Source organism: Vombatus ursinus, unplaced genomic scaffold, assembly GCF_900497805.2.
Source record: "Vombatus ursinus unplaced genomic scaffold, bare-nosed wombat genome assembly UNPS02014820.1, whole genome shotgun sequence".
NCBI classification, from domain to species: Eukaryota; Metazoa; Chordata; class Mammalia; order Diprotodontia; family Vombatidae; genus Vombatus; species Vombatus ursinus.
Window position 1 is genome coordinate 21,793,674 of NW_020954598.1, and position 26,777 is coordinate 21,820,450.

The 26,777-nt window shown below is 35.7% G+C and overlaps 1 protein-coding gene across 1 annotated transcript in view; it reads right to left on the minus strand.

Moving 5' to 3' along the window:
* The window catches only part of DOCK3 (dedicator of cytokinesis 3), a 392,714-nt gene that overhangs the window by 346,448 nt on the left and 19,489 nt on the right, over positions 1-26,777 (minus strand). The window contains exon 3 of the mRNA XM_027837282.1: positions 18,496-18,536. Coding sequence (XP_027693083.1) covers positions 18,496-18,536 — 41 coding nt within the window. The remainder of the gene's footprint in view (positions 1-18,495; positions 18,537-26,777) is intronic.

Below are 26,777 nucleotides of genomic sequence, written 5' to 3' on the forward strand. Positions count from 1 at the left end.
CTAAGCATTATGCTAAAAAGATGATCCACAGTAATAAGATTTTTAAAAAATAATTTACCAGGTATAATTTATTATTTCTCTCCTTGGCTCTCAGCTCTTGAGAATCGTGGCCTTTTTTCTCTCTTATGTCTTCAAACTGCGAATTTCTTTGGCAGTTTCTTTCATCTGTTTGATTCACTGTCACTATCTTTCCATAGGACAGCCAGGTGGCACATAGGATAGAGGGCTGGGCCCAGCATCAGGAAGACTCATCTTTTGAGTTCAAATCTGGCTTCAGACACTGACTAGCTGTGTGACTCTGGGCAAGTCACTTCACCCTGTTTGCTTTAGTTTCCTTATCCATAAAATGAGCTGGAGAGGGAAATGGCAAACCACTCCAGTATCTTTGCCAAGAAAATCTCAAATGGGGTCACAAAGAGTCAGACACAACTGAAACAAGTGAACAACAACAATTTTCCCTTAGCCTGGCTATGTGGTTTTACTTGATATTAAAGCTCCTTTGGCTTCCTTCCTAGCTCACAGGCAGCTGGACAGAAGCAGCTCTATCAATGGAGCTATCGTCAAGAAGTCCTGAGTTCAAATACAGCCTTAGGTATCTCCCAGCTATAAGACCTTGGTCAAGTCATTTAACCTCTGTCAACCCAAGTTTTCTTATTTGTAAAATGGGGAAAATAATAGCACCTACCTCCCAGAGTTGTTGTGATGATAAAATGAAATAATATTTCTAAAGCACTACGCAAACCTTAAAGTGATACATAAATGCTAGCTGGTAGTAGTAGTAGTAGTAGTAGCAGCAGTAGTAGTAATAGTAGCAGCAGCAGCAGCAGCAGCAGTAGTACCAATAGTAGCAGTAGCAGTAGTAGCAATAGCAGTAGAAGCAGCAGCAGTTATCATTGTACCCAAGCTGATGATTTGTTTTTAGTCTTTCTCTCTTTCAGCAGAAAGATAACTCCAGAAGGATGAGGGTGGAAGGGAAAAAAAACCACTTCATTTTTCTCGTACCCTTCTCCTAAAGCTTCTTGTGTCTTTCCTCCACAGAGCATAAATAGAAAGACTATTGCTTTTAAACCTTTTGCTAGTTGTAGCCATAACAGGTGTTTGAGCACATTTTAGAACTAATGAGCTAGGGTTGGTTGGTATTTTCATGCTTAAATTATGCTGAAGAAATTAGTTTGATTGATGGTACTTTTATCTATAAATAATCCCTACCATCCTAGATGTTTTTCCCATCTTAGGGGAAAAGTTGGTGTACTCCAAACTCTGGCCCTGTCCAGATACTAACCAATCAAGAAAGTAAGCTTCGAGGGGGAGGCATCTTTGGGGGGTGGGGGAGGCATCTTTGGGGGGTGGGGGAGGCTCCTGGTAAAGAGATATGACAGTCTGTCTGAAATGAGATGGAAGGCAGGAATACTGTTGTCCTCCAAATCTGTATCCACATTTGAGAACAATGGCATAGAAGTTCTCTCCAAAGATGGATTTCTAGCTTTCCCATTTTGTATAGAAAAGGTTCCATCTCTAATGTGTAATAGATGCTTCTTCCTTTTGATGGGTTTCAGGATGATGACTAGTGAGGAACATGGTGGTTGTTATTATTCAGTCATTGAAGTCTTGTCCAATTCTTTATGACCCCATTTGGGGTTTTCTTGGCAAAGATACTAGAGTGGTTTAGCATTTCCTTCTCTAGATCATTTACAGATGAGGAAACTGAGACAAGCAGGGTTAAGTGGCTTGCACAGGGTCACACAGCTAGTAAGCATCTAAAGTTGGATTTGAACTCAGGAAAATGAGTCTTCCTGACTCCATGTCAGTACTCTATCCACTGTGCCATCTAGCTGATCTAAGGAGCAAAGTATTATTCATTATCTCCACCTTTAATTAAACACATTGGGCTCTTTGAGCATAGTCATTAGAAAGTGGGAGGATGGGATTGGAATGTTTTTTAATTCACTGAAGTTTGCTTAAAAGAGAGATATAGAGGATCCTACTTGTAATCTAAGTTGCTAAGGGGTCATTTAAGCCCAGATGGACACATCTTCCTTTGCCTTTCTCCTCCTGGCTTGCAAGTTTGTTGGAGGTGGATGGTGGGGGAAGGATTATTATTTTGTTCATCTTTATCTACCTTAACAATCAATAGAGTATCTTCACATATTAAATATTCAAGAAACTTTTGTGACATTAAATTTCTCAGTGATTACAGATAAATTGGGTGCCGCCATATTGTGGTTAACAGTTCCTTCCCAGATGTGGAATAACTTATCCTTAATAGAGTTTTAAACATAAGAAAAAAAGATTAGGGTCTCCTATAGGTTGTATAAAATCTATCTTTGAACTTAGTTTCTAAAATTAAAGCTTTCAAGTTAGCAATGCAGCAAAATTAGAATGAAAAAACAAACCTACCAACAATCTGACCCTCTCCCCAACTCCTGTAATATCCACATATCCACCCACCTCAAACCTAATGTTTTAAATTAGGATTTTTTTAAAAACTTATGGAAATCATACATTAATAATTAATATATAGTTATATATATTTGAATGGTAAAATATTTTGTCATATTGAAAAATGAATCATAAGTCAAGATATAGTTAAAGAACACCAAAAAATTGGTTCATTTCATAATGTTATTTGAAATTTTATTAGAAAAAAGAATATAATGATGCAGTATATACACTCAACCTTGACCATGGAACTATAAAGTCACAGTTTGGGGTAATGCTAAATATAATCAGTGTCTAGATTACAACAGAGAAAGGAAGCAATAGCAAGAAATTTCTATTATAAGCAGTAATCAGAATAATTACCAAAATTATAAGCAATCTTTCAACTCTTAAAAAACAAGTATCATTTGTTTCAGATGAAGAAGCAGCTATGTTTCCTAACATATCTTGATAATCTGTAAAAACATAACCATGTGCACAAAACTATGCTAATTCACTATTTCCTAATAGTACAATGAAATACTGCAATAAAATAACATATGTAAATGTTTTACCTATCCAAGTGTGAGATTGAGGGGAAAACAAAGGAAAAGTACTTCTTTCTCTTGCCTCCATCTTTGGAACGTGGGCCCTGGCAGTCAAGAACAGACACACTTTTTTTACACTCTCACTGGGATAAGTCACCATTTTCAACTCTACCCCAAGCAGAGAGCTTTCTTTTCATATGTGTGGGGGAAAGAAGGATGAGCGAGTGAGTCTATGTGACCCAACAATCCAGCCTTATCCCAGAGAGTAAAACATGCCTTATTTTAACCTGAGGGACAGAAGGAAAATTTAAGATCCAGTTTAGTTCTGCCCTTTGGAAAGTTTATCCAAAATCAATAAACCAAACCCACCAGATTCTCTCTTGATTTAGTTCTACTCCAAGCCATGAGAGAATCTGACACTTTGGCAACAAGGTTTGAACCATGGTTTTAAGTTTCCTCATACATAAATCAAAAGACATAGACAAAGACATAAACCTCTTAAATTTCTTCTAATTCTGATGGTCTGACACAATCATTTCTACTAAACTTTATTGAATTTGTGTAATATACACAAATTCTGAATACAGCACTTTAATTATTAGCCTAAAACAATTCTGATCTTAAATTAAAATTTGTTTGAGAGTCATATACATCCAACTAGATTATGAGGTCCATGATGGTAAGGATCATGTCTTATGTACTAGTGCTATTTCTTCACATAGTACACCAAGAATGAAGTCCAAATAGGATTTTTGCAAATGAGAATACAGCCATTTCACATTTGTTTTATCCTTAAGTCCTGTTTAAAAATGTTCTTTCCAGAGAGGTGATGAATCCAAGGTACTAAATGAGCATACATTTTTGGAGCTGGCCAATATGTGGATTTGTTTTGCTTGACTATGCTTATTTGTTAAAAGGATTGTTTTTCTTTATTTGGAATGGGTTGAGGGGAGAGGAAGCTAGCAATAGTGTTGTCCCAAAAAAAGGAGAAAAGAAAGAAAAGGGAGGTAATTAGAGAATTTTTTAAAGGCACAGAATAGAAGACAGTTAGAAGAAAATACAAAGAGTGCAGTTTTGAAAAAGTGTGTTGAATATATTATCTACTTTTTAAAAAAGCAAGGTGTGTGCAACAGAAATTCAACTACCTGTTCCATTTTGTAAATGGAAATTTTTTGGTGTTTGTTAAATTTAAAATGAAAAAAAACTTAAAAGCTCTTGGGATGGTCTGGATTGACTGAATCTCATAGCAAGTTCTCTACATGTACTTTACATCTTTTTATTAACTTATTTTAAACTTAAATGCTAAAACTTAAATACACAATAAGAAAAGAAAAAAGCATTGTCAGGTGCAAAGCAGAAAGTAAGAAAGGATTCAAAATATACAGCAATAAACTTCCATTTCAAGAAAGTCTATATAATAAATACTACACATCGCATTCAGAGCTGTCCATTTTTTCTTTGCTTCCTTGTAAGTTTCCTTTTGTTCTCTGCTGCGCACTTTTTATTTTGGAGACATGGTCAGTAAATGAACTGACCAGAGTTCTTAAGCCTTTCAAAGTAGTTCTTTATAGTGTTGTTGACCTTGTGTAAATTATTCTCTGCATTAGTTCATACTACTTAGGATTCCCTGGAATCATCTCACCATTTTTTTATTGAGCAATAATATTCCACTACATTCATATATCACAGTTTGTTCAGCTATCCCTCAATTAATGGACATCTATTTAGATGCCAGTTCTTTACTTTTTTTCCCCTTTTATCTTTTTCTTCAGGATCAGGAAGTTTGTTTTGCTTGTGACTATTCCTTCCCTCTTAATGCTCCATATAAACATATTCCCATGTTTACCTGTTGATTTTGATATGTTCTATACCAAAATGTGTGTGTTCAACACTCCTTAGCTATTTCACGTAAGCGGGATGTTCCTCTTATCCTTCTTCCATGTTTGTATATCCTTCTTCTCATGCACCCAAATTTTGAGAAATACCAAGTTCTACTATCTTCTTCCTCTTTTCTACAGTAATGTGTTCCTTTTTCCCTTCTTTTTTTCCCCTTCTTTCTTTTTCCCTTTAAAGCTCTCATAATAGAACCAATCCATTCCCAGGTCCTCTTATTTTTTCTTATTTAACTCCTTCAATATCCTTTGAAGACATTTAAGTTTTGAAGGGATACTTGTTTCTTCTCCCCCTATGGGGATGCTAGCACTATGTCATCATACACCTCCTTTTAAATGCTCAAATAAAGTTACTTTTCTATGTGCCTATGAACTTTTGTGCTTGCATTTCAAAGTTCCTACTCAACTCTGGTCTTTTCATCAGAAACACTTGAAACTTCTCTATTCCATTCAAAGATGCTCACTTACTCTTGTAGAAGTAAATTCAGTTTTACAAGGTATGTTATTCTTTGGATATGTCTATAAATTTTGCCTTTTAGAATATAGTATTCCAAGATATCACCTCATTTATAGTAAAAGCTGCCAGGTCCTGTATGATCCTGACTGTGGTTCCTTGGTACTTGAACTCCTTTCTGGATGCCTGCAATATTTTTTTCTATGATGTGAGAGCTTTGGAGCTTGGTTATGGCATTTCTGGGATTTCTCCTTTTGGAGTTTCTTTCAGAATGTGATCAGTAGACTGTTTCTACCTTAACTATGTCCTCTGGATCTAATAGATTTGGGTAGTTTATATTTTTGATTTTTTGAATTAATGTCCAAGGTTTTTTTTTCTCAATATCATGGTTTTAAGGGAGTCCGATGATTTTTTTAAGTATTTCTCTTGGATCTATTTGGATATCAGATATCTTATATTTCATTCTGTTTTTCAATCTTTTAATTTTGTTCTAATATTTCTTGTTTTCTCATGGAATCATTGATTTCTCTTTGGTCTATTCTACTTTTTGGGGAGTCCACTTTGCCTAAAACTATGTAAGTACTTAAGCTCCTTCTAATTCTTTGCTGGAGAGTTTCATTTCATTTTTTAATCTCTTGCTTCATTTTTTCTAGGTATTCATTCTGTCTGTGGAAAATCTATTTTTCCTTTGAGTCTCTTCTTGCAATTGTTATAGTTACTTTCTCCTTTTCAAGGGTACTTTTGGGTATCTCTAGAGCTACATTTGCATACTAATTGGTGTTTTATTTACTCATTTCTTCAGCTTTAGTTCCTGAAATAAGACTTTGTTCTAGGGACAAGCTCCATTCCTGCCCCCCCCCCCCTTTAGTGAAGGTAGTTGGTGCTGCTTGGTCCTCATCCTGGGTCCTCTGGCTTCCTGTGCTGACCTCCACCTCCTGGAGTCCTCTCCATCCCCAGTCTTTGAGGTTGAGAGCACTGGATCTTCAAAGCCCTCTATAGTATCTCACAAAAGAGTATCAGGGACCATGGAACCCCAACTTTCTTTCTTAGTGTAACTGAACTGCTCTGGTCACTGTTATTCTCTGGGGTTTCCCTAGGGCTTTCTGATCACCCTGGGGTTTTTTTCAGGAAGTCATCCACTCTTGTTGGCTCTGGACAGAGAAGCTTGCAGGCTATACACATTTTTGACCTAGTACTGGTCATACTGGGAGGTTGTGGGCTTGTTTGCCTACACTGGCACTTGCTTCACTGGTAGCACTCTGCCTGATTTCCTGTAGGCTCCTGGCCAATTTTTGTGTTTGTATTTCTCAGGTGGAAGAAGTTGCTGCAGTTTCTCAGTGGCTTCCATGATCATCAATTAATTTTGCCTCATCTGGGCTTTGATGGATTAGGTATGTGGGAATGGGATGGTCTACCTTCCATTTAAGCAGCTATGTTGGCCACCTCTCCCTCCATTTCTTCAGTAAGAGTGGTGAAAGGGAGCCAAGAGAGTGGAGTAACCAGTAAATCCCCATAACTCCCCCATATTCACCTCCAAACAACCATAAAATAGTGCTCCAAAACAAATCCTGGAACAGGAGAACAAGCAAAAAGATGGGGTGAAACAAGCTTTTAGCCCAATAAACTTGGAAGCAAGAAAAGTCTGTCTCACTTGGGTAAAAGGGAAGTGCAGTCTGGGACAGGAAGCCTCCCAGTAAGCCAGCAGTAGAGCCTGAGCCCCAGTGTGGTGGAGCAGGCAAACGGCAACACCAGGACCCTGACCACCCCCCCCCAACCTGCCTCCCAAGTGCCTCAACTTAGCCAGAGGAATGGGCCATTCTCCAGTTCTGAGAACTATTATGTGCTTCAGCATAGCCTGGGGCAAACCAGGCAACCTCCAGGGGCCAGACCACCCATTCTTCAATGTATCCCTGGGGAAACCCAGAAACACCCCGCTGGCCTCAGCACATGCCAGATACTGCTTAGCACAAGGTAAGCTGCCAGACCCCTATGGCTTCCAGCAATGCTAGTCACCCCTCAGCCTACTCCCTCAGCACAGCATCAGACACAAGGGTCCCCTGTGGGCCACCAGGATAAGAAGCCTGAGACAGAGCCCCTTCCACCCAGAGAGTAGAGCTCAAATTTAAAAGAAAGGAAAAAAGGGGAGGAGATTAAGTAAAGGGAGGAGGGGAATAACAGAAGAGAGAGCAGACTGGGGGAGGTGGTAGACAGAAACAAAGCACTGGTGAGGACGGAAAGGGTGAAAGGAGAGAGAGGGCAAACAGGAGGAAAAACAGGATGGAGGGAAATACACAGTTGGCAATCATAACTGTAAATGTGAATGGGATGAACTCTCCCATAAAACGGAAGCGTATAGCAGAGTGGATCAAAAAACAGAATCCTGCAATCTGTTCTTTACAAGAAAAACACACTTGAAGCAGAGAGACACAAAGAGTAAAGGTAAAGGGCTGGAGCAGAATATATTATAAGCAGAGGTGGCAATCCTAATCTCAGAGAAAGCAAAAGCAAAACCAGATCTAATTAAAAGATATAAGGCAGAAAACTACACCTTGCTAAAAGATACCATAGACAATAAAGTAATATCAATACTAAATACACATGTACCAAATGGTATTGCATCCAAATTCTTATATGAAAAATTAAGTGAGTTACAGGCTCGTGACCAAATGAGATAGAGAACATTATGAAATTTAAAATAATTTTGGTTGTATTAAATTAAGAAACTTTTGCACAAATAAAACCAATGCAACCAAGATTAGAAGGAAGGCAGAAAGCTGGGAAACAATCTTTATAGCAAGTGTCTCTGATAAAGGCCTCATTTCTGAAATATATAGAGAACTGAGTCAAATTTATAAGAATACAAGCCTTTCCTCAATTGATAAATGGACAAAGGATATGAATAGGCAGTTTTCAGATGAAGAAATCAAAGCTATCTATAGGCATAGGAAGAAGTGCTCTAAATCATTTTTGATTAGAGAAATGCAAATTAAAGCAACTCTGAGGTACCACCTCATACCTATCAGATTGGCTAATATGACAGAAAAGGAAAATGATAACTGTTGGAGAGGATGTGGGAAAATTGCAACACTAATGCACTGATGGTGGAGTTGTGAAGTGATCTAACCATTCTGGAGAACAAATTAGAACTATGCCCAAAGGGCAACCAAACTGTGAATGCCCTTTGATCCAGCAATACCATTACTAGGTCTGTATTCCAAAGAGATCATAAAAAGGGGAAAGAACATACATGTGCAAAAATATTTATAGCAGCCCTTTCCATGGTGGCAAGATATTGGAAACTGAAGGGATGCCCATCAATTGGAGAACAAGTCATAGTATATGAATGTAATGGAATACTATAGTGCAATAAAAAATAATAAACAAGTAGATTTCAGAAAAATATGGAAAGACTTGTATGGACTAATGCAAAGTGAAATGAGAAGAAACAGGAAAACATTGCACACAGTATCAGTAACATCATGTGATGATCAACTATGAATGGCTGAGCTGTTCTCAGCAACACAATGATTTAAGACAAGTACAAAGGACTCACTAAGGAAAATGCTATCTACATCCAGATAAAGAACTGATGGACTCTGAATGCAGATTAAAGAATACTTTTTCACTTACTTTATTCTTTTTTGTGTTTTTCCCCCTTTTGATCTGTTTCTTCTTTCACAACTGTGACCAATATGGAAATATGTTTTAGATGATAGCATATGTATAACATATCAAATTGCCTACCATTTTCTGGAGAGGTGAGGAGAGGGAGGGAGAAAAATTTGGAACTCAAAATCTTGTAAAAATGAATGCTAAAAATTGTCTTACTGTGTAATTGGGAAAAAATAAAATACTATTCTAAAAAAAGAGTGGTGGAGGGGCAGAAACAAGTAGAGAGGATGTTAAGAATCAGAAAGCTTTTAAACTCTACAAATTATCTTAACTGCTGGCATTATGAATATTAGATGTATCCAGCTATCATTGATCTGTAGAATTGAGTTCAGGGCTGATAGTATTCATTCAACCACATTTACTGAGTACTTGCTATATGAAAAAAAAACATATTAAAAACAAATCCTATTTATATACTTCTTTAAGGTTTATAAAGCATTTAACTCAATAAGGATTAAGCATTTATTATGTATAAGGTACTGAGCTGGGCCCTGAGGATGCAAAGACAAATTTTTTGTTTTCTTTATATCCACATGAGATGGGGAGAATAAGGGTTATTCCATTTTACAGGGAAAAAAGCTCCAACAACCAAAGCGTAGAAGTTTTGGTTGTGACTTACAGTCTACTGGCAAGTATGAGAGCCAAGATTACATATTTAGGTCTACTGATCCCAAATCTAGCACTCTTTCAACTATACCACCCTCTACAAGCTAGCCAGTAGGGAAGAAACAATGATGATTAAGACAGGGTCCGTGCTCCAATGAAGTTCACAATCTGATAGAGAGATTTTTTTCTTTTGTCCTAGACCTGCGATGTGATTGGTTATAGGGAACTATAAATGTGCAGGTTCTCTTCATCTGATTCACCACCTTCCTCTAATTTAGTTACCTGTGGAACTGAGAGATTAAGTGGCTTTTCTGTGGGATGTGAAAGGATAGAAAAGAAAAGATACAGGGAGAATATGATGACTACCTTCATGTAATTCAAGTATGACTGGCATTGGTCTACTTGACCCAGAAGGCAGAGCTAGGAAGAACTAGTAGACATGGCAAAGACAGATTTGGGCTTGAGATAAGGAAACATTTCCTAACGATTAGAGCTATCAAAAATTAAAATGGATTACCTATGTATGCAGTGGGTTTTCTCTTACCAGAGAACTCCAAGCAAAGACTGGAAGAACTCTTATTAAGTATCTGATGAAAATGAATCTTATTCAGGTGTGAGTTGAGATAGATGACTTCTGAACATGACTTCAAACTCTGATAGTTGGTGACTAATCTGACAATGATAATATGGATCGATTGGTCATTAGAAATAACCCTGTGCCAGTAGAAATGATTAAAAGGGTAATTTAAGAGAAACCTGGGAAGATGTATAAGAAATTATGCAGAATGACCTAAGAAGAATGAGAACAATTTCTACAATAATAACAGCATTGTAAAAAAAAGAATCACTTTAAAACACTTAAGATCTCTGATCAACACAATGACCAATCGTGATTCCAGAGCACTGATGAGGAAGAATGTTACTCACCTCCCAACAGAGAGCTGATGGACTCAATCAATGTGCATGATACAACATACAATTATGGACATAGCCAACACAAGAATTTGTTTCACTTAATGGCAAATATTTGTAAGAAGAGTTTTGTCTTTCTTTTCTTTTTTTTGTCTCTTTGGTGGACAGGGTGCAAGGGAGAAAAAAATGCATTTTAAAAGAAAAAAAATTAATTTACAACTAAACAAAAGATGGATTGAAAGTAACAGGGAATGAAGTAAACAAGCTCTTCCAAGGAAGAAGTGGGGGGAAGGGATCATGGACACATTCTTGAACATCCTTAGTTATGAATCAGGAGGAGGAAGTAATTAATTAAAAAGAGACAGAGAAAGAGCCCATTGCACAAATGAGAGTATTTCTTTCCTTTTTTGACATTTATTTCCTACCAGATTTGGGGATTTGTTTTTTATCTCAGTTTTTGGGGCACATTTCTAGCTGTTTTAAGGTGATGACTGGGGATCTGGGCTCCTATGCATCCTCTTACTCAGCCAGGTGATTTTGGCCCCAGGGTCAAAATCTCTCTATACCATAAGAAATTGGAAAAAAAAATTTAGGAAAATGTGTGTATCTAGATGTATGTGTATATGTATATACACATATATTTCTATATGCATATACACACACGTATATGTTTGTATGTATATACGCCTACACATATATGTACATGTATGTGTCTTTTCTTAACCCCTCTTTATACCTTGACCATGAAGAGGGCATGAGAGTCTTCTCTCTTTAGAAGATCAAACACTCTTACCAATTTTGCCTGTTGCCCTCTTTAATCCTATCAGACAAGGATATGGCAGCTTCTGGTTTTCTTTTGTATACAATCAGATATAGGACATACAAGGCAATGTGAAGGGTAAATAGGAAACTGATATGAGAATAAGCAGCACAAATAAGCTCTAACCATCTGGGTTCCCACTGTGGGGATTGCAGAAGTGGTTAAGGCCTCAGTCTAGCCTTTCTTCTCTTCTTTCTCTAGTGAAGTAAAAAACAGTGTGGGGCTGGTAGTGAGCATCTCATCAGTTTTGAATGCTACCATCCTGCTGCCAGATCCACTAGAATCCTGGAGGAGAGAGGCAAGGGAGATAGCATCTAGAAATCAGACATTACTCTACCTTGCCAGCGGCAATTCCTTCTCTGTGGTAAAAGATGAATGACCAAATTCTTCTGGCTTCTTCATCTTAAAAGCCAAATTCAAAGAGTCATCAAAAATTGGTGAATTCTAGAGTACAGTGTACTCTTCATCTCCAGAATCTGATGTCTCCATAGGAACAGTACTGAGCAGGGAACCCAGGAACCCCAGATTACATATAAATATATAAAACTCTATATAAATTTTTATACACGCATATTATAATCATCCACTAATATCTGAATATTACTAAGAAATGTTCAGTAAGAATTAGATATTACCTGAGTACAAGGAACTGTAAAAACAAATGAATTTGTGTCATTTTATTCCCAAAAACTCCATAAATTATTACACATGGTTCTATTCTGATTTCTTCAAGGCAAATTATCTCCTTTTGTAGAAAGTAAGATAAAATGGTTTACATGTTTCTTTTAAAATTGTTCTTCATTGAGATGGAGGGAACATCAAACTGACATCTCCTTTCTCCCACTTATTTTATCCCTTAAATACAAGTTTGAATGAGCCAGAGGCAATGAAGCAGAGACAAACCACAGACTGAAAGAAAGCCTTTCACCAGGGTTCCACTTCATCCAGAATGACCTTCACCAAAGGCACTCTTGGGCACATGGTACACAGGTATATCTTTGCTAAGGCAGTGATTACCTGTGTCAGCGCAATATCCCTTCCATGCTAATAAAAAAGGTTCATTTTTTTTAAAGCCTCAGCTATAGAGTCATATCTTATTTCAGAGCAAGTAAATTCTTTTTGGAAAAGGAACAGATGGAATCAAACGGAGTGATCAATATTCCTTTGATTAAAGATATTCCCACAAAGCATTAGCCTTTGCATTCATTCATCAGCAGCTTTTCTTTTCTTTATTTTTTTTGGAGGAGAGCCAAAGTTAATCTTTTTATTAAATCAGAAATGGTCACTGTAGAAAAGTTCACATTGAGGATTTTTCACAAAGGCAAAATATCTATTTTGTATAAGATATATATATTAGCAGCATATTGCTTTTTAAGTTTTCAAGTAAAAGTGAAAAAATTGGCCAATATTTAACTTATCCAATACAGCACCTCAAACTTCACATAATTTTTTCTTTCTTCATATTTAACAAAAAGCAGTACATATAAATATTTGTAAAAGTGCCAAGAATATACAGCAAATAAAGAAGATAGGTTAAAGTAGTGACTTTCTAATCCATTTGTGGTCTAATTTCATTCAATACAGTCAAACCTGAATTACATATGTTTGTCATTTCATATACATATTATATATGTGTGTTATATATAATGTATATATGTATATTTGTGTGTCTATATATATCAGTTACTCAAGATGATCTAGTTGGTTCTTGAGCCATCAGAAAAGAGCCAAACCAGGAATAAATCAGGGTGGGATTTTATATACATATATGTGTATATATATATATACACACACATATACACACACACACATATATATTACATATATATGTATATCTCAGATGAATAGATAGATATAGATAGATAGTAGAAGAGGAACAGATAATCCCAAAACAACAGATGTACCAAATCACAAAATGCTTTCCCTTTTCTATTTCTTGTCATCTTTGGCCCATCCCTGATTTATTCCTGATTTGGCTCTTTTCTGGGGGCTCAAGACTTAACTAGATCAGCTTAATTAATTGCTCATCATCCACGAAACATATCTGCTCTTAGAACAGAGAACCCCTTGTTGAAATTCTCAGAGGCACAAGAAGCATGTAGTGAATATATACATACTCATATGCAATCAAGAAAATGTTTTTTTTAATAAAGTCCAAAAAATTACTTTAAGAAATAAAAGTAATCAAAGAAATACTACAAGAAAAAGGACTATTTTATTAATAAAAGGTATTCAGCATTGGCTATAGTCAACAGTTTGAAGAAAATGATTCAACACCATGCTTAAAAGGAAAATGAACATCATGTCAGCTCCTTGCCTTAGTACTAATAACCATAAGATAAATGTAGCCACTATCTAATATGGTATCCATAAAGTGGCAAGTAGGTACAAATGCAACTCTAATCCCTGAAACAGAATATAGTACAACACAGCAATATCTACCAAGATAGAAGTGAAACCATAAGGGTATTTGTTTTTGGAGTTTAGTCATCACACTTTATCTTGCCTTTAGAATTAAATCAGCCACATAATGAGCAATGACCACATAATTATACAATATAACACATTTAATAGTGAATACATATTAAGTCTTTTTTTCTCAAGATAGAATAGTGACTACATTCTTTCTGGTTTTAAGACTATTCATCCACCCAAAAAATATTGGGTATTTACTACATGACCTGCCATGTGTTAGCTGTAGAAATACTGAACTGAATATAGCCAGGAACGAAAAACAACACATGAAAAACTACCCAAAAATTTGTCCATAAACCACAAAACGAGCACCCCTAACTTATATAACAAATTATTTATAAACAGTATATGCTAAAGATAGTTCCTATTGTTCCTAATGAACTTATATGAATGTGACATTATCTGTGGGTGGCATATAATTAGAAAAACAATACCAGTTTTTGCTGGTATTTCAATTCTATTAAATCAAATGTTTTGGAAAGGGAGAAATCTAAAACATTTTTGTCATTCCATCTATAAAATACAATAAGAAATCCCACCTAAAACCTAGGACACAGGTCTTCTGGTCCCTGATACTTAGCCAATGCTTTCTGACCAAGCATCATATAAATGTTATTTTTGTATATGTACTTCATCAATATCAATGTACTCATGGTGATATACACATAAATGCTTTTTACTGTTCCTCTTTTTATAAGTTGAAAAAGTACGCTGAAACTCAGCAATATTTCATAAACTTCATACTTTTGATAATAATGCAAGAATATTACTTAGTACTAAAGTGAAAATTTTCTTTGCATTAGGAAAGACCCAAAGTCGGTAAAGAAGAGCATTAGGAAAAGGGCTGGGTAGGGAAGGGAAACAAGGAGAAGAGAAGTAAGACAAGGTCTCCAGAAAATTCCTTCCTTGTTGGAACAAGACTCAGTGGTGAGGCTAAGCCATATTGGGGCTGGTTTGGAAACAGGTTCATATTTTCACAGGGAGAAAACAAAAGGCTCTAACAGATTATCCATCTTATCTTCCATTAACAAGGGCCCTCCAAAAGGCTTAGAAAAATAGGGTTAAAGAGTTAAATGTAAAAGGGTCCTTAAATGTTATCTAGTCAAATTCTATTATTTTACAGATGAGGAAACTGAGGCCCAGGAGGGTTAAGTGTTTTGCTCAGGGTAGTAAGCAGGAGAGCTAAGATTCAAATCCAGCTTCTCTATCTGAAATTGTTTTTCTGGGAGCAGTTTATCTCCTAAAACAGTGTGTTTTAAAACATAAAACATTTTGTCAAAGGCCCTCAAATGGCAAAGAAATTCAATATATTTTGAGGGATTTCTCCAAATCTAGGTGCTCCAGATAGACTCCAGAACCAAGGATTTTTTTTTAACGTAGCACTAATAAATCTGGGTCCAGAAGACTTAAGGAGAGATTAGGTTAAGAAATAGCAGTGATTATTCAGGAAGAAACCATCTCAGATCATAAGCTCCTACAAAACAGCAAACCAGCCTAGGTAATTCTCTTTATATAGCAGAAGCAAGTGGTACTTACAAGCTTGTATTTAAGAAATTTTTTTTTCCTCTTGCTTCACTTACTTGCTTTCAGTATTTAATCTTTATTTATTAGCTTAGAAAAAGTTTTACAGATTTATTTTTTTTTGCTTTTACATTATGAAATAGTTGATTGTTGCCACTTTGTGAAAGGACTATTGTAATAATGAAAAACAGTTAAGTAAAACTGATGATGCAATGACCACATCTGAACATACGTATAACATTTCACAACTGTACCAACCTCCTCCAACTCTGTATTTTAAAAACTTAACTGAGATATATTTTTCTCCCTTCTAACCCCTAGCCTCATTAAAAAAAAACCAAATTCTTGTCACAAATAAGCATAGTCAAGTCAAGTTCCCTCAATGTCTGCATGCAAATACATATATAAATGCATTTGTATATGTATATATCCCTATGTCTTAATCTGAACCCTAAATTCATCATCTCTCTGTAATGCATAGTATGTTTCATCATAGGTCCTCTGAAATCATGAATGGGTCATTGTACTCATTATGGTTCTAACAGCTCTCAGTGTGGTCTGTTTTTACACATCAGTTGTTATGGTATAAATTGTTCTGCTGGTTTTGTTCATTTCATTCTTTATCAGTTTATGAAAGTCCTCAAAATTGTTCATTTTTATAATATTGATATTATAGTATAAATCATTCTTCTGATTCAATTTACTTCTCTCTACATCTGTTCATATGTCTTTCCTTGTCTTTTTGAAATTATCAATTTCCTCGTTTCTTACAATACAATAGGATTCCATTACATTCATATACCACAACTTATTTGGCCACTTCTTAATCAACAAGCATGCCCTTCACTTACAGGTGTTTTGTTTCGTTTTAGCCAACTCAGTGATCTTTCACTGGGGCTCTTCTTTAGCCACAGACACCAATGTTCTCCTCTTCTGTCATCAGCTTCAGTTTTAGTCCTTTCTTTCAGATGAGGAAGGATGGAAAGGCTTTTCATTTAATTCTCAATGAAACCCAAGGGTGTACTCTTCTGGTGTAATGCATTTTAAGTCTCTCAGTTTCGCTTTTGTCCTTCAGTAATTTCTTTCTTTTGAGGAAGTGAAGAATCTTTCCTTTCTTCCTTCCTTCTTTCCTCCCTCCCTTCCTTCGTTTCCCTCCTTCCTTCCATCTTTCCCTCCTTCCTTCTTTCTTTCCCTCTTTCCTTCCTTCCTTCCTTTCTTTCTATAATATCACTGATAGCTAGGCTGAGGTTTCCCTTTCTTCTGAGGTGTTTGCTTTTCTCTTGGTATGTTTTTTTTTAACCATAAGTAGCTTGACTATCTGTCACTTTCATCTCTTTCCCTCAGGGACTCGACTGTCAGTGGAGGCCTTTAGTCTTTCATTCTCACTTTTACTTTTCTCCTCACAAATAATTTCTTACTACTTAGATCTGAAAACTTTCACTTTCATCCCTTTACTTAAGTCGTCATTTCCCTTACCTTAGTCTTCAGCTCCTTTGCAGATGCATTATTTTCTTTACCAACAAGAATTTATTTTTTAAATGTAACTTAAAAAAGCAAAACTAAAAAAAAATCTTTGTCATATATTCATATTAAATGTCAATCTATTCATATATCTCCATCTTTGTTGCCTTTTCTTAAATCTATAAACTATTTGTATATAGCGGCAGAATCATCTTTGAGCTTATATATCAGCTGGCATGGCAATAACAACACACCATTGTTAATACCATGCAAATGACATGCAATGACCATAAAATGCTTAATATTTCATTTTTCAGAAGTTTTCAAAACCATGTACACATGAGGTCATAACTACAAAAACACAGCGGTTTCAAATGTTCACAAAAGACCTGCTTTAATCCCTAATTATGCATTGTATCTGGAATCCAGGATGCTAAATATTACTAGCAAAATTAAAGCATCATCTGACTGACAATAAACTCAATTTCATTCTATTCTGTCTTTTTAAAACAAACAAATACTTATGAAATCTCTAAGAGAAACTTGTTCCTTCATTAGCTTTTTTTTTTTTTTGGTGGGTATGGGTAAATTGGAACCTGTGATTTCACTGGTATAAAGTAATCCTGGGTGAGGAAATGCCCTCTACCAATCCAGGTCAGCACCTTTAGGTCTTAGAGAGTTGCCTGGAACACAGAGGGACATAGTCTGCATGTGTCAGAAAAGGAACTTGAATTCTGGTCTTTCTGGTTCCAAAGCTAACTCTCTATTCAGAGATGCCTCTCCTCTGTGAACTTTAATTAGAGAAGCAATGAATAGGTGATTGTGTAATTTAGAAATGATGGGTAAAATCTGCTGTAAAGATTAGAAATGTAAGGATTTTTTCCCATGCCGATTCCCTTGGAAACTATTGTCAGAATACACATTCTGTTGTACTGATTAATGGTTACAATTCTGAGTAGAATTTGCTTTTAAAAATTAAACACAACAATCTGGCTCTCTTTTTAAATGAAAAAGGATATTATACCAAACAGTAGGCAAATAGCTTCTGAACAAGAAAGCCATAAATTAAATAACCATGACTTAAAATGCAGGATGAGTTAGAATGTGAGAGGAAGGAAACTTCTTACTATGATGTAAAATGAGGGAATGGTTATCAGTGCACTTATATTAGTGGTTCAGAAGTACTATTTGTTTGCTAAAATTCATACTAATTCTTAATGGAATAGACATGCTTGGAAGATACAGTGTTAAGAAATGAGGACTTTTCTAAATAAAATGAAAAGGTTTCATGGTTTTTTCAAGAGACTATGTCTCAGAAGAGATGATAATTTTAATAAAATTATTTAAATTTTTTCCATTTTAAAAATCTGTCAAATTGTATTGTCTCAGAAGTTCATGCCTGTGAATTTGTCAATTGCAATTTTTAAGTGGTTCAAACTGCTCACAGCAAGATCTGTCACACTTACCAACTGGTTTTTTTCTTTGGAAAAAAAATACACATGTTCTACAGCTGTGACCGTATTGACATTTTCCATTCCCTTAAATAACCATCTTAGCAGTGTTGATTCAGAGAGGAATGTGGTCTAATAATGTCAGCAGAATGATAACTATAGTCATCAGGAGAATGCTTCCAACAACACTTTGAAAAGAGAAGGTTGCTTATATAGAACACAAACATCTTTACATGAAAAAAAAGCAAAAGGGAATTTTCATTACCTTTACATTAGGTTTCTTTGTTGAAACGCCTCTATACCAACCTAAAGTAAAGGAAAAAATATGTTAGAAGCATGCCATTATGAGATTTTCTCAAGACATATCTGGAGTACATTTACCAAAATGGGTTGTGTCAATATAATTCAAACTATCAATTAAAGTTCTTTTGTTTTCTTTCAAATTCTGGATTTGGGTCAAGTATTTGCCTCTATTGAAGATGATCCACAGTGAATATGACACCACTCATTTTTGTCATATGACTAAATGCAGCTTAGCTGTGGGAGAATCATAGAGCAAGGAGTTTTAAACATTATCATTTTACAGAGAATGCTAAAGCCTAGGAATTGGCCTATTTGATGTCTCACAGTGAATGAATAAGGCTCTGATACAAATCCCAGATCTCCTAACTCCTACTTTCACTATGTTTTCCCCTCCACCATATTCCCACTCAACTCTTCCTAGAGCTTTCACATTTCTTATTCCCAGGATTTCAAAGGGTCACCAGTTCATGGAACTGATAGTGGAGGATCTGTTCCTATAACTTGGTCTCATTTTAGCCCTTTAAAAACAGACTGAATAATGTAATATTTCAATTTTTCAAAAGCAGTTATTAATACCCTACTAGTTCTCAGTCAGAAAGTTCTTTTATTTAATCCAAAATATTTCCTGTTCTCTTCATTCTATTATTTCCATTGTTTTGTCTTACTGACCACGATTCTCTTTTCCTAACCATTCTAGTTGTGTGCCCCATAAGGCTGCATGTCACAAGATAAGCTAGGAAGGACTTATCATATCTTCCCTTCAGCAAAAGTAAACTATCAGACAACAAAACAGAGATCTATCCCTGTCCAGTCCAGCAGCTAGGAAAACAATTTTGAGAAAGTCCAATTTACTGGTATCTCAATTTCTCTCATCCTGAGATTAGAATGATTTCTTTTCCACAGCACACCAGTCTAGGAACAAAGATCCTCTTGAGCCCATCTAATTCCAACCCCAAATCCCAACCTACCCTGGAGGAGATAATCTATTAAACACTGGAATGAGCAAATTAGGGATATTACTACTACGTAAATCAATCAATGAATAAACATTTATTAAACATCAATTATGTGCCAGGCACTGTGCTAAGTTCTGACCACAGAGATGTCAAAGATAAAGGGAAATGACTCATATATACGTGAATGTTTGTGACAGCACATTTTCTTGTAGCAAAGAACTGGAAATAAAAGTAGTTGCCCATCAATTGGAGAATGGCTTAACAAATCATGGTATGTAAGTGTAATAAAATATTGCATCATAAGAAAAATTATGTCTGATGATGGTCAGAGAAACCTGGGAACATTTGCATGAGCTGATGCAGAGTGAAGTTGAAGAAAATTAATACCATGGTTACAACAACGTAAATTTGAAAGGCTTAGAACTCTGATCAATGCAATGACCAATTGTGACTTCAGAAGACTGATGATGAAGTATGTGTCCCATTTCTTGGCTAAAAGATTATGGTTTAGAAGTGCAATATGAGACATAATATTCAGATGTAGTCAATGTGCCGGGGGTTTTTGCTTGACTATATTTATTTGTTAGAAGAGAGAAAAAAATTAAACAAGCCACAAATGAATTCCCAAGGAAAAAACCCAAAGAACAGATGGATTTACATTAAAAAACAATTCCAGTAATACACAAACTGTTTGAAAAATAGGCAATAATGAGTCTTACTCAATTCCTTGGATTTTTCTCCTGAAAACCGCCAATTCATATCCTCTGATCATTTATCAATTGGGAAACAGCTCTTTTTTGTATAAATTTGACTTAGTTCCCTATATATCTTAGAAATGAGATCTCTGTCAGAAAATTTGTTGCAAAGATTTTTCATTAATAATTAGATAGACACAAATTATGCCAGCTCTGAAGCACCATCAGATTGGTAGGGATACCCATCAGATCAGCCAAGGTGAGAATAAGGGAAATGACCAATGCTGGAGGGGCCCTTGGAAAGCAGGTACACTAATTCTCTATTGTAGGAGCTGTGAACTAGTTCAACCATTTTGGAAAGCAATTTGGAATTATGCCCCAAAAGCTACTGAATTTTGTATACTCCTTGATTCAGCAATACAGCTACTACACCTATACCATAAAGAGATCAAAGAAAGGGGAAAAGGACCTAAATATACAAAAAAAATTATAGCAGTTCTTTTTGTGGTGGCAAAGGATTAGAAGTTAGGAGGATGTCTATCAGTTGTGCAATTGCTATACAACTTATAGTATAGGAATGTAATGGATTACTATTATGCTGTAAGAAATTATGAAGGAGATGGTTTCAGAAAAACTTGGGAAGACTTGTTTGAACTGAACTTGTAAACAGAGTGAAAAGAGCATAACCAGAAGACCAATTTATGCAATAACAATAATATTGTAAAGATAATTAACTTTATAATTCTTAGTAACTCTGATCAACAAAATGACCAACCAGAATTCCAAAGGATTCATGATGAAACATGCTATCCACCTGCAGATAGAGAGGTGATGAACTCAAATTGCAAACAGAACCAAATTTTTTTCTTTCTTTTTGGACATGGCTGATGCAAGAATTTGTTTTACATAACTTCATGTTTGCAATGAGTTTTGTTTTTCTTACCTTCTCAATAGGTGGGGGAGGGGAGAGGGGAGACAGAATTTGGAACTGGAAATAAAATAAAATTGAATTTAAAAAATAAAATAAAATGTGAAGAATGAGCCTGGCTCACAAGTAACTTGGAAACTATATTTATACTGTTTAATCTAACAAATGGTTTTTATCTATATATGCTGAAACCAGAAGGACAAAGACAACTAAATGGAATCTGTAGAACACCATCAAAAAGGATCCCAACTTTAACATCTCAAGAAATGTGACTGTCATTCTCCAGAACACTGTTAGATCAAAGAAAAAATACTGCTACTGTTAAGGAAAAGACAGGTCTTGTCAGAATCAGATGTTTCTCATAACATAAAAATATTGAAATATGATATGCTAGGAGGTAAAGGAAGAAACTAGATCCAAGAACAATTAAATTTATAGAGCTAAGTATAATCCTACAAGAGATAAAATGGCCTTTTAAAAGAATTATTGACTTCCAAGAACTCCTGTCAAGAGAACCAGTGACAGACAGAAACTCTGCCTCAGGAAGACAAACATAACAGACAATGTAAACTTAGAACTTTTTTTTTAAGTTGTGAACAAGCTGAAAGGATTTTATGTTGGTCAACTGTGTAATCCTGAAAGAATCAAATACTGTCTCTTAGGAATCCCATCATCTCTCAGTATCAACGATATAACAAAAAGTGATGTGGAAGGAAAACAGGAAAGCAAAGGATAGGAAGAAGGACAAACTTACTATTTCACATCACTGGGGAATCATGGGAAAATAGTATTCAAATGAAGGGAGGAGATGAGGGGGGGGAACCTTATGAACTTCACTCTCATCTGAGCTAGATAACAGGAAGTTAAAAAAGGTAAAAAAAAAAATTAAGGAACAAGGGACTGGGCTGTAACTGAAAAAAGGAATAGGGAAATTTGAAAGGGAACACATAGGGTTGGAAAATGGATAGCTAAAAGCAAAATAAATCACCACAACACAAAGTCAGCCGATCATCAATAGAAGAAAGAAAGGGTGAAACCCAGTGATTCGAGTGTGGGGCAGGAGAAAAGGAAGAGGGCTGGGAATGAATTGTCCTCAAAAAATAAAAAATACACCTATTTAGTGGTGATTTCAGTACTTTTCCCTTTTCTTTTTTCTACCTGGGCCATAGCACATCCAGGTCTTGAGCTTGCTCAACATGAGACCCACAACCCTTCATACCTTATGCTTTCTGGCCAGACTTTCAGAGGCCCCTGGGCCATATCCCCCTCAGTCACCACTTCCTGCTTCCTTGATATGATTCTGGTGGTCTAGGGCTCATAGTGCTACTGGGCCTATTTGCTGGATGCAAGGTGGGTCCTGGGACACACAACCACATCTTGCTGTTGGCTAGGCTCCCAACGTTCCCTGGGCAACAACACTGACAGATACCACCTCCTCCCTCCTGGCAGGAGAGACAAAAATAAATTCTATTCAAAATATCTAAAAAAAAATCCATTGAGTATCTGGGATTTAAGCTACCCAGATGCATTTAGGACTTACATAAATATAATTATACAATATTTTACAGAAGCAAAGGAAGATTCAAACAATTGGAGAGATATTCATTGTAAACCGTTAGGCTGGGCATAAAAATTATAATATTATCTAAAGTAATTCACAAATTTAACACTACATTAACTACCAAAAGATTACTTTATATAACTAGGAAAGTCAGTCAATAAACATTCATTAAACAATTACTACGTGTCCAGCACTGTGCTAAGGGCAGGGAATACAAAAGAAAAAAAGCAAAAGACTTGTGACCTTTGCTGCTCGTGAGTTTTGTCCTCCTTGTGACCTCCTTGTGACCTTGAGGGGGTCACAGTCTAGTGGGGGGAGGGAAAGCAGCATGGAAACAACCAGGTACAAACAAACCATAGACAGGAAAAATAGGAAATAATCACTAGAGGGAAGGCACTAGAATTAAGAAGGATTCGGGAAGGCTTCTTAAAAAGATGGGATTTACCTGGGACCTGAAGGGAACCAGGGAAGCCAAGAGGCAGAGATGAGGAAGAAAAGCATTCCATGCATGGGGGAGAACCAGTGAAAATGCCCAGTCAGGACGGGGCATCGTTCAAGAAACAGCAAGAAGGCCTTTGTCGCTGGATCAAAAAGTGTATGGCAGAAGAGGATAGCGTCAGGTGTCAGAAGACTGGAAAGGCAGAGAGGAGCAGATTTTGAAGCCAAACAAAGGATTTTGTGTGTCATCCTGGAGGTGGTAAGGAGCCCACTGGAATCCACTGAATAAAGGTCTGACAAATCACTTTGAAAGGCTGATGGACTGGAGTGGGGGAAAGGCTTATGGCAGGTAGACCGACCAGCAAAGCATAGTCCAGGCATGAGAAGATGAGGGCCTCCACAAAGGTGGTGGCAGTATCAGGGGAGAGAAGGGGGCATATTTGAGAGATGCTGCAAAGGTGAAATAAACTTGGCAACAGATTGGATATGGGAGGTGACAGATAGCAGGGAGTTGCGGATGACACCTAGGTTGTGAGCCGAGGAGGATGGTTACCTTAACAATAATAGGAAAGTTTGGAAGGGAGAAGCGTTTGGGGGTAAAGATAATGAGTTAAATTTTGGCCGTGTTGAGTTTAAGGTACCTCCTGGACATTCAGTTTAAGATGTCTAAAAGGTGGTTAGAGGTAGGAGGCCAGAGAAGTTAAGGCTGGATAAGTAGATTCAAAGATTTCTATTAAGGTATTCTTCTATATGGTTTGCAATTGTTTGTGCAATGGAGGCTATTTTAATATTCCAGTTGATAAGCATGAACTGCATCTCTCAAGGCATGCCCTTCATTCCTTCTCATTCTGGGAGGGCGAGTGTGTCCATAAAGCCAAGACACTGCAAAAAGAGATAAAGAACAAACTCTGGAAGGAAATGACTCGGCAGCAAAGAGCAGGTACTATCCAATTCAATAATGCATATTTGTAATGAAAAAGTAATAGAAAGCAATAATAACAAGAACAGCAATTAAGTGAAACAAAATATAATTCAACACCAAACTTTAAAAAAATTCATGAATACAATTGAGGCACACTTAATTAAAGGAAGATAAAGAGACAGATGGTCACTTTTCTGTAAAATCTAATAAAGCATTAGTCTTCTAAGCATTCTAAAATAATTTATAATCTTAATATTAAACATCAATACAATCAATCAGACTTGCCTTGCAATGATTTACATTTAAATAAAGTAACTTGAATCCATTAAATGTAACTCTTCAGTAACTCCCCATCTCCATCAGGATTTTTTGTCTAATTATTTCCATTCACTTCTCTTAAATAGTTATAGTCTGCATTTTATTCTTTTGATTTTAGATTATTTTGCTTATTATTGCTTTGTAAAGATTTGTCCATATCTATTGATATTCTTTATATGTACTGATCTGAGTTGCCTTACAATATTCCATTACATTAATATACTTTAATTTCTCTATGCAAGTTGCTTCCAGATTTTTTGCAATTATGAATAGTGTTGCTATAAAAAAATAAAAATTTTGAACAGATACCTTCTTTGTTGCTCTTGATAACATTCAGGGAAAACTAACAAAGCATGATTATTTGTATACTGTTTATTATATATTAGATTACTTTTTAAAAAGATTGTACAAAAATTTTTCAAGATTTTAAAAGTTTGAGATTCCACCAATAATTAATGACTTTATCACCTGTTTCTCCCAAATTCATTAACACTGAGTTTCATGTTTTTTATTATACTTGCCAATTTGACAACTGTGAGTTGATACCTCAAAGCTACTTTAATTTGCAACTTTTTGCTTGTGAGTATGAGAATTTTTTCAGATGTTTAACAAATGATGACCCCTGCTTTCAGAACAGTTTGTCCTTGTCCTTTGATAATTTATCCATTATGTCCTAGGAGTTGCCTTTATAAATTTTAAACAGTTCTTTTCATATTTTAGATGTTAAGTTTTTGTCATACTTGCTATAAATGTTTCCCAAAAATGCAATTTTTGCTTTTCTTTTTATTATGATATTTATCTATACAGAAAAATTTCACTTTAATCTGTCTTGCTCTTACTAAATTCTTGTATACATATACATACATACGTGTATTATCCATAGTTATTAATATATATAAATCTCTTATCCAATTGAGTTCACTGAGGCATATAGTAGGATCTGCAGATCTAAATCCATTTCCCAACAAATGGCTAATCAATTTACCCCAAAATCCTTTCTTTGTTAAAAGAGTTTCTCTAACCTTAGCAAATAGCAATTATATATGTATGTATGCATTATGTACACACACATATGTGTGTATGTATGAGTGTATGTGTGTGTACATGTGTGCATATGTGTGTATGTATACATATATATATACACACACAAGTATTCATGTGCACTATGCTAAGTGTTGGCATACAAATATAAGCAAAAAGAAGGACAATCTCTGCCCTCAAACAATTTACAGTCTAATGAGGAAGGCAACACAAAAAAGGGGACTGAAAATGAGGAAGGGCAGAATATCCAAAGCAGAGCCAAGAGTGGCATAAAAGATGCTGACCTGAGGCCTTCCTCGAAATAGAAGATCTATAATATTAATTAACTTAATATAATAATATTATTAAGCAATTACTACATGCCAAGCACTGTGCTAAGGGCAGGGAATATTTAATATAATAATTCAAATATTAGTTACATAACAATAATTATATTTAATATAGCAATATTGTAATGATGATCAACTGTGAAGTACTTCCCTGCTCTGATCAATAAAATGGTCCAAGATAATTACAAAGGACTCATGATGAAAAATGCTACCCATCTCCAAAGAAAGAACTAATGAATTCTGAGTTCAAATTGGAACATAGTTTTCTCACTTTATTTTTCTTGCCTTTTTTTTTTTTACAATATGAGTAATATAGAAATATGTTTTGCACAATTTCACATGTATAATTGACATATTGTTTGTTTTCTAAGTGGGTGGGGGAGTGGCAATAGGTAGGGAAATAATTTTCAACGAAAAATGTTTTTTTAAAAAAGAATGTCATAAATAAATAATATTTTTGAAAAAGAAAAAAAAAAAGAACACTGTGAGAAAGAAGGTGTATGCTCAGCACCAGTGCTGTAAGTGTGGAGCAATATGCTTCTGATATCTTGCCCCTCTTCTCTCTCCCTCACTCCAAACTACAGCAGAAGTTCTTATCCTTTCTTTCATTTTTTTCAAATCCTTCAAGATCTAACCTCCTTAGACATTGTTTGTTTGTTCTGTTTAGGACTAATCTCCATCTTAATCTGACCTATCTTAATTTCACCTCCCCACTTCTTGGTTTGTGGTGAGATATTGATCTATGCCTAGTTTTTGCCAGACTGCTTTAGAGTTTTCCTAGTAGTTTTTGTCAAAATAGCAAATTCTTGCTCCAGTAGCTAGGATCTTCGGGTTTATCAAACATTAGGTTACTGTAATCATTTGTTTCTGAATATTGTGTACCTAATCTATTCCATCGATCAACTACTCTATTCCTTATCCAGCACCAATTGTTTTGGTGATAATCACTTCATAGTATAGTGTGAGATCTGATACTGCTAGTCTGTCTTCCTTCATTTTTGTTTTCATTTATTCTTTTGATATTCTTGACCTTTTGCTCCTCCAGATGGATTTTGT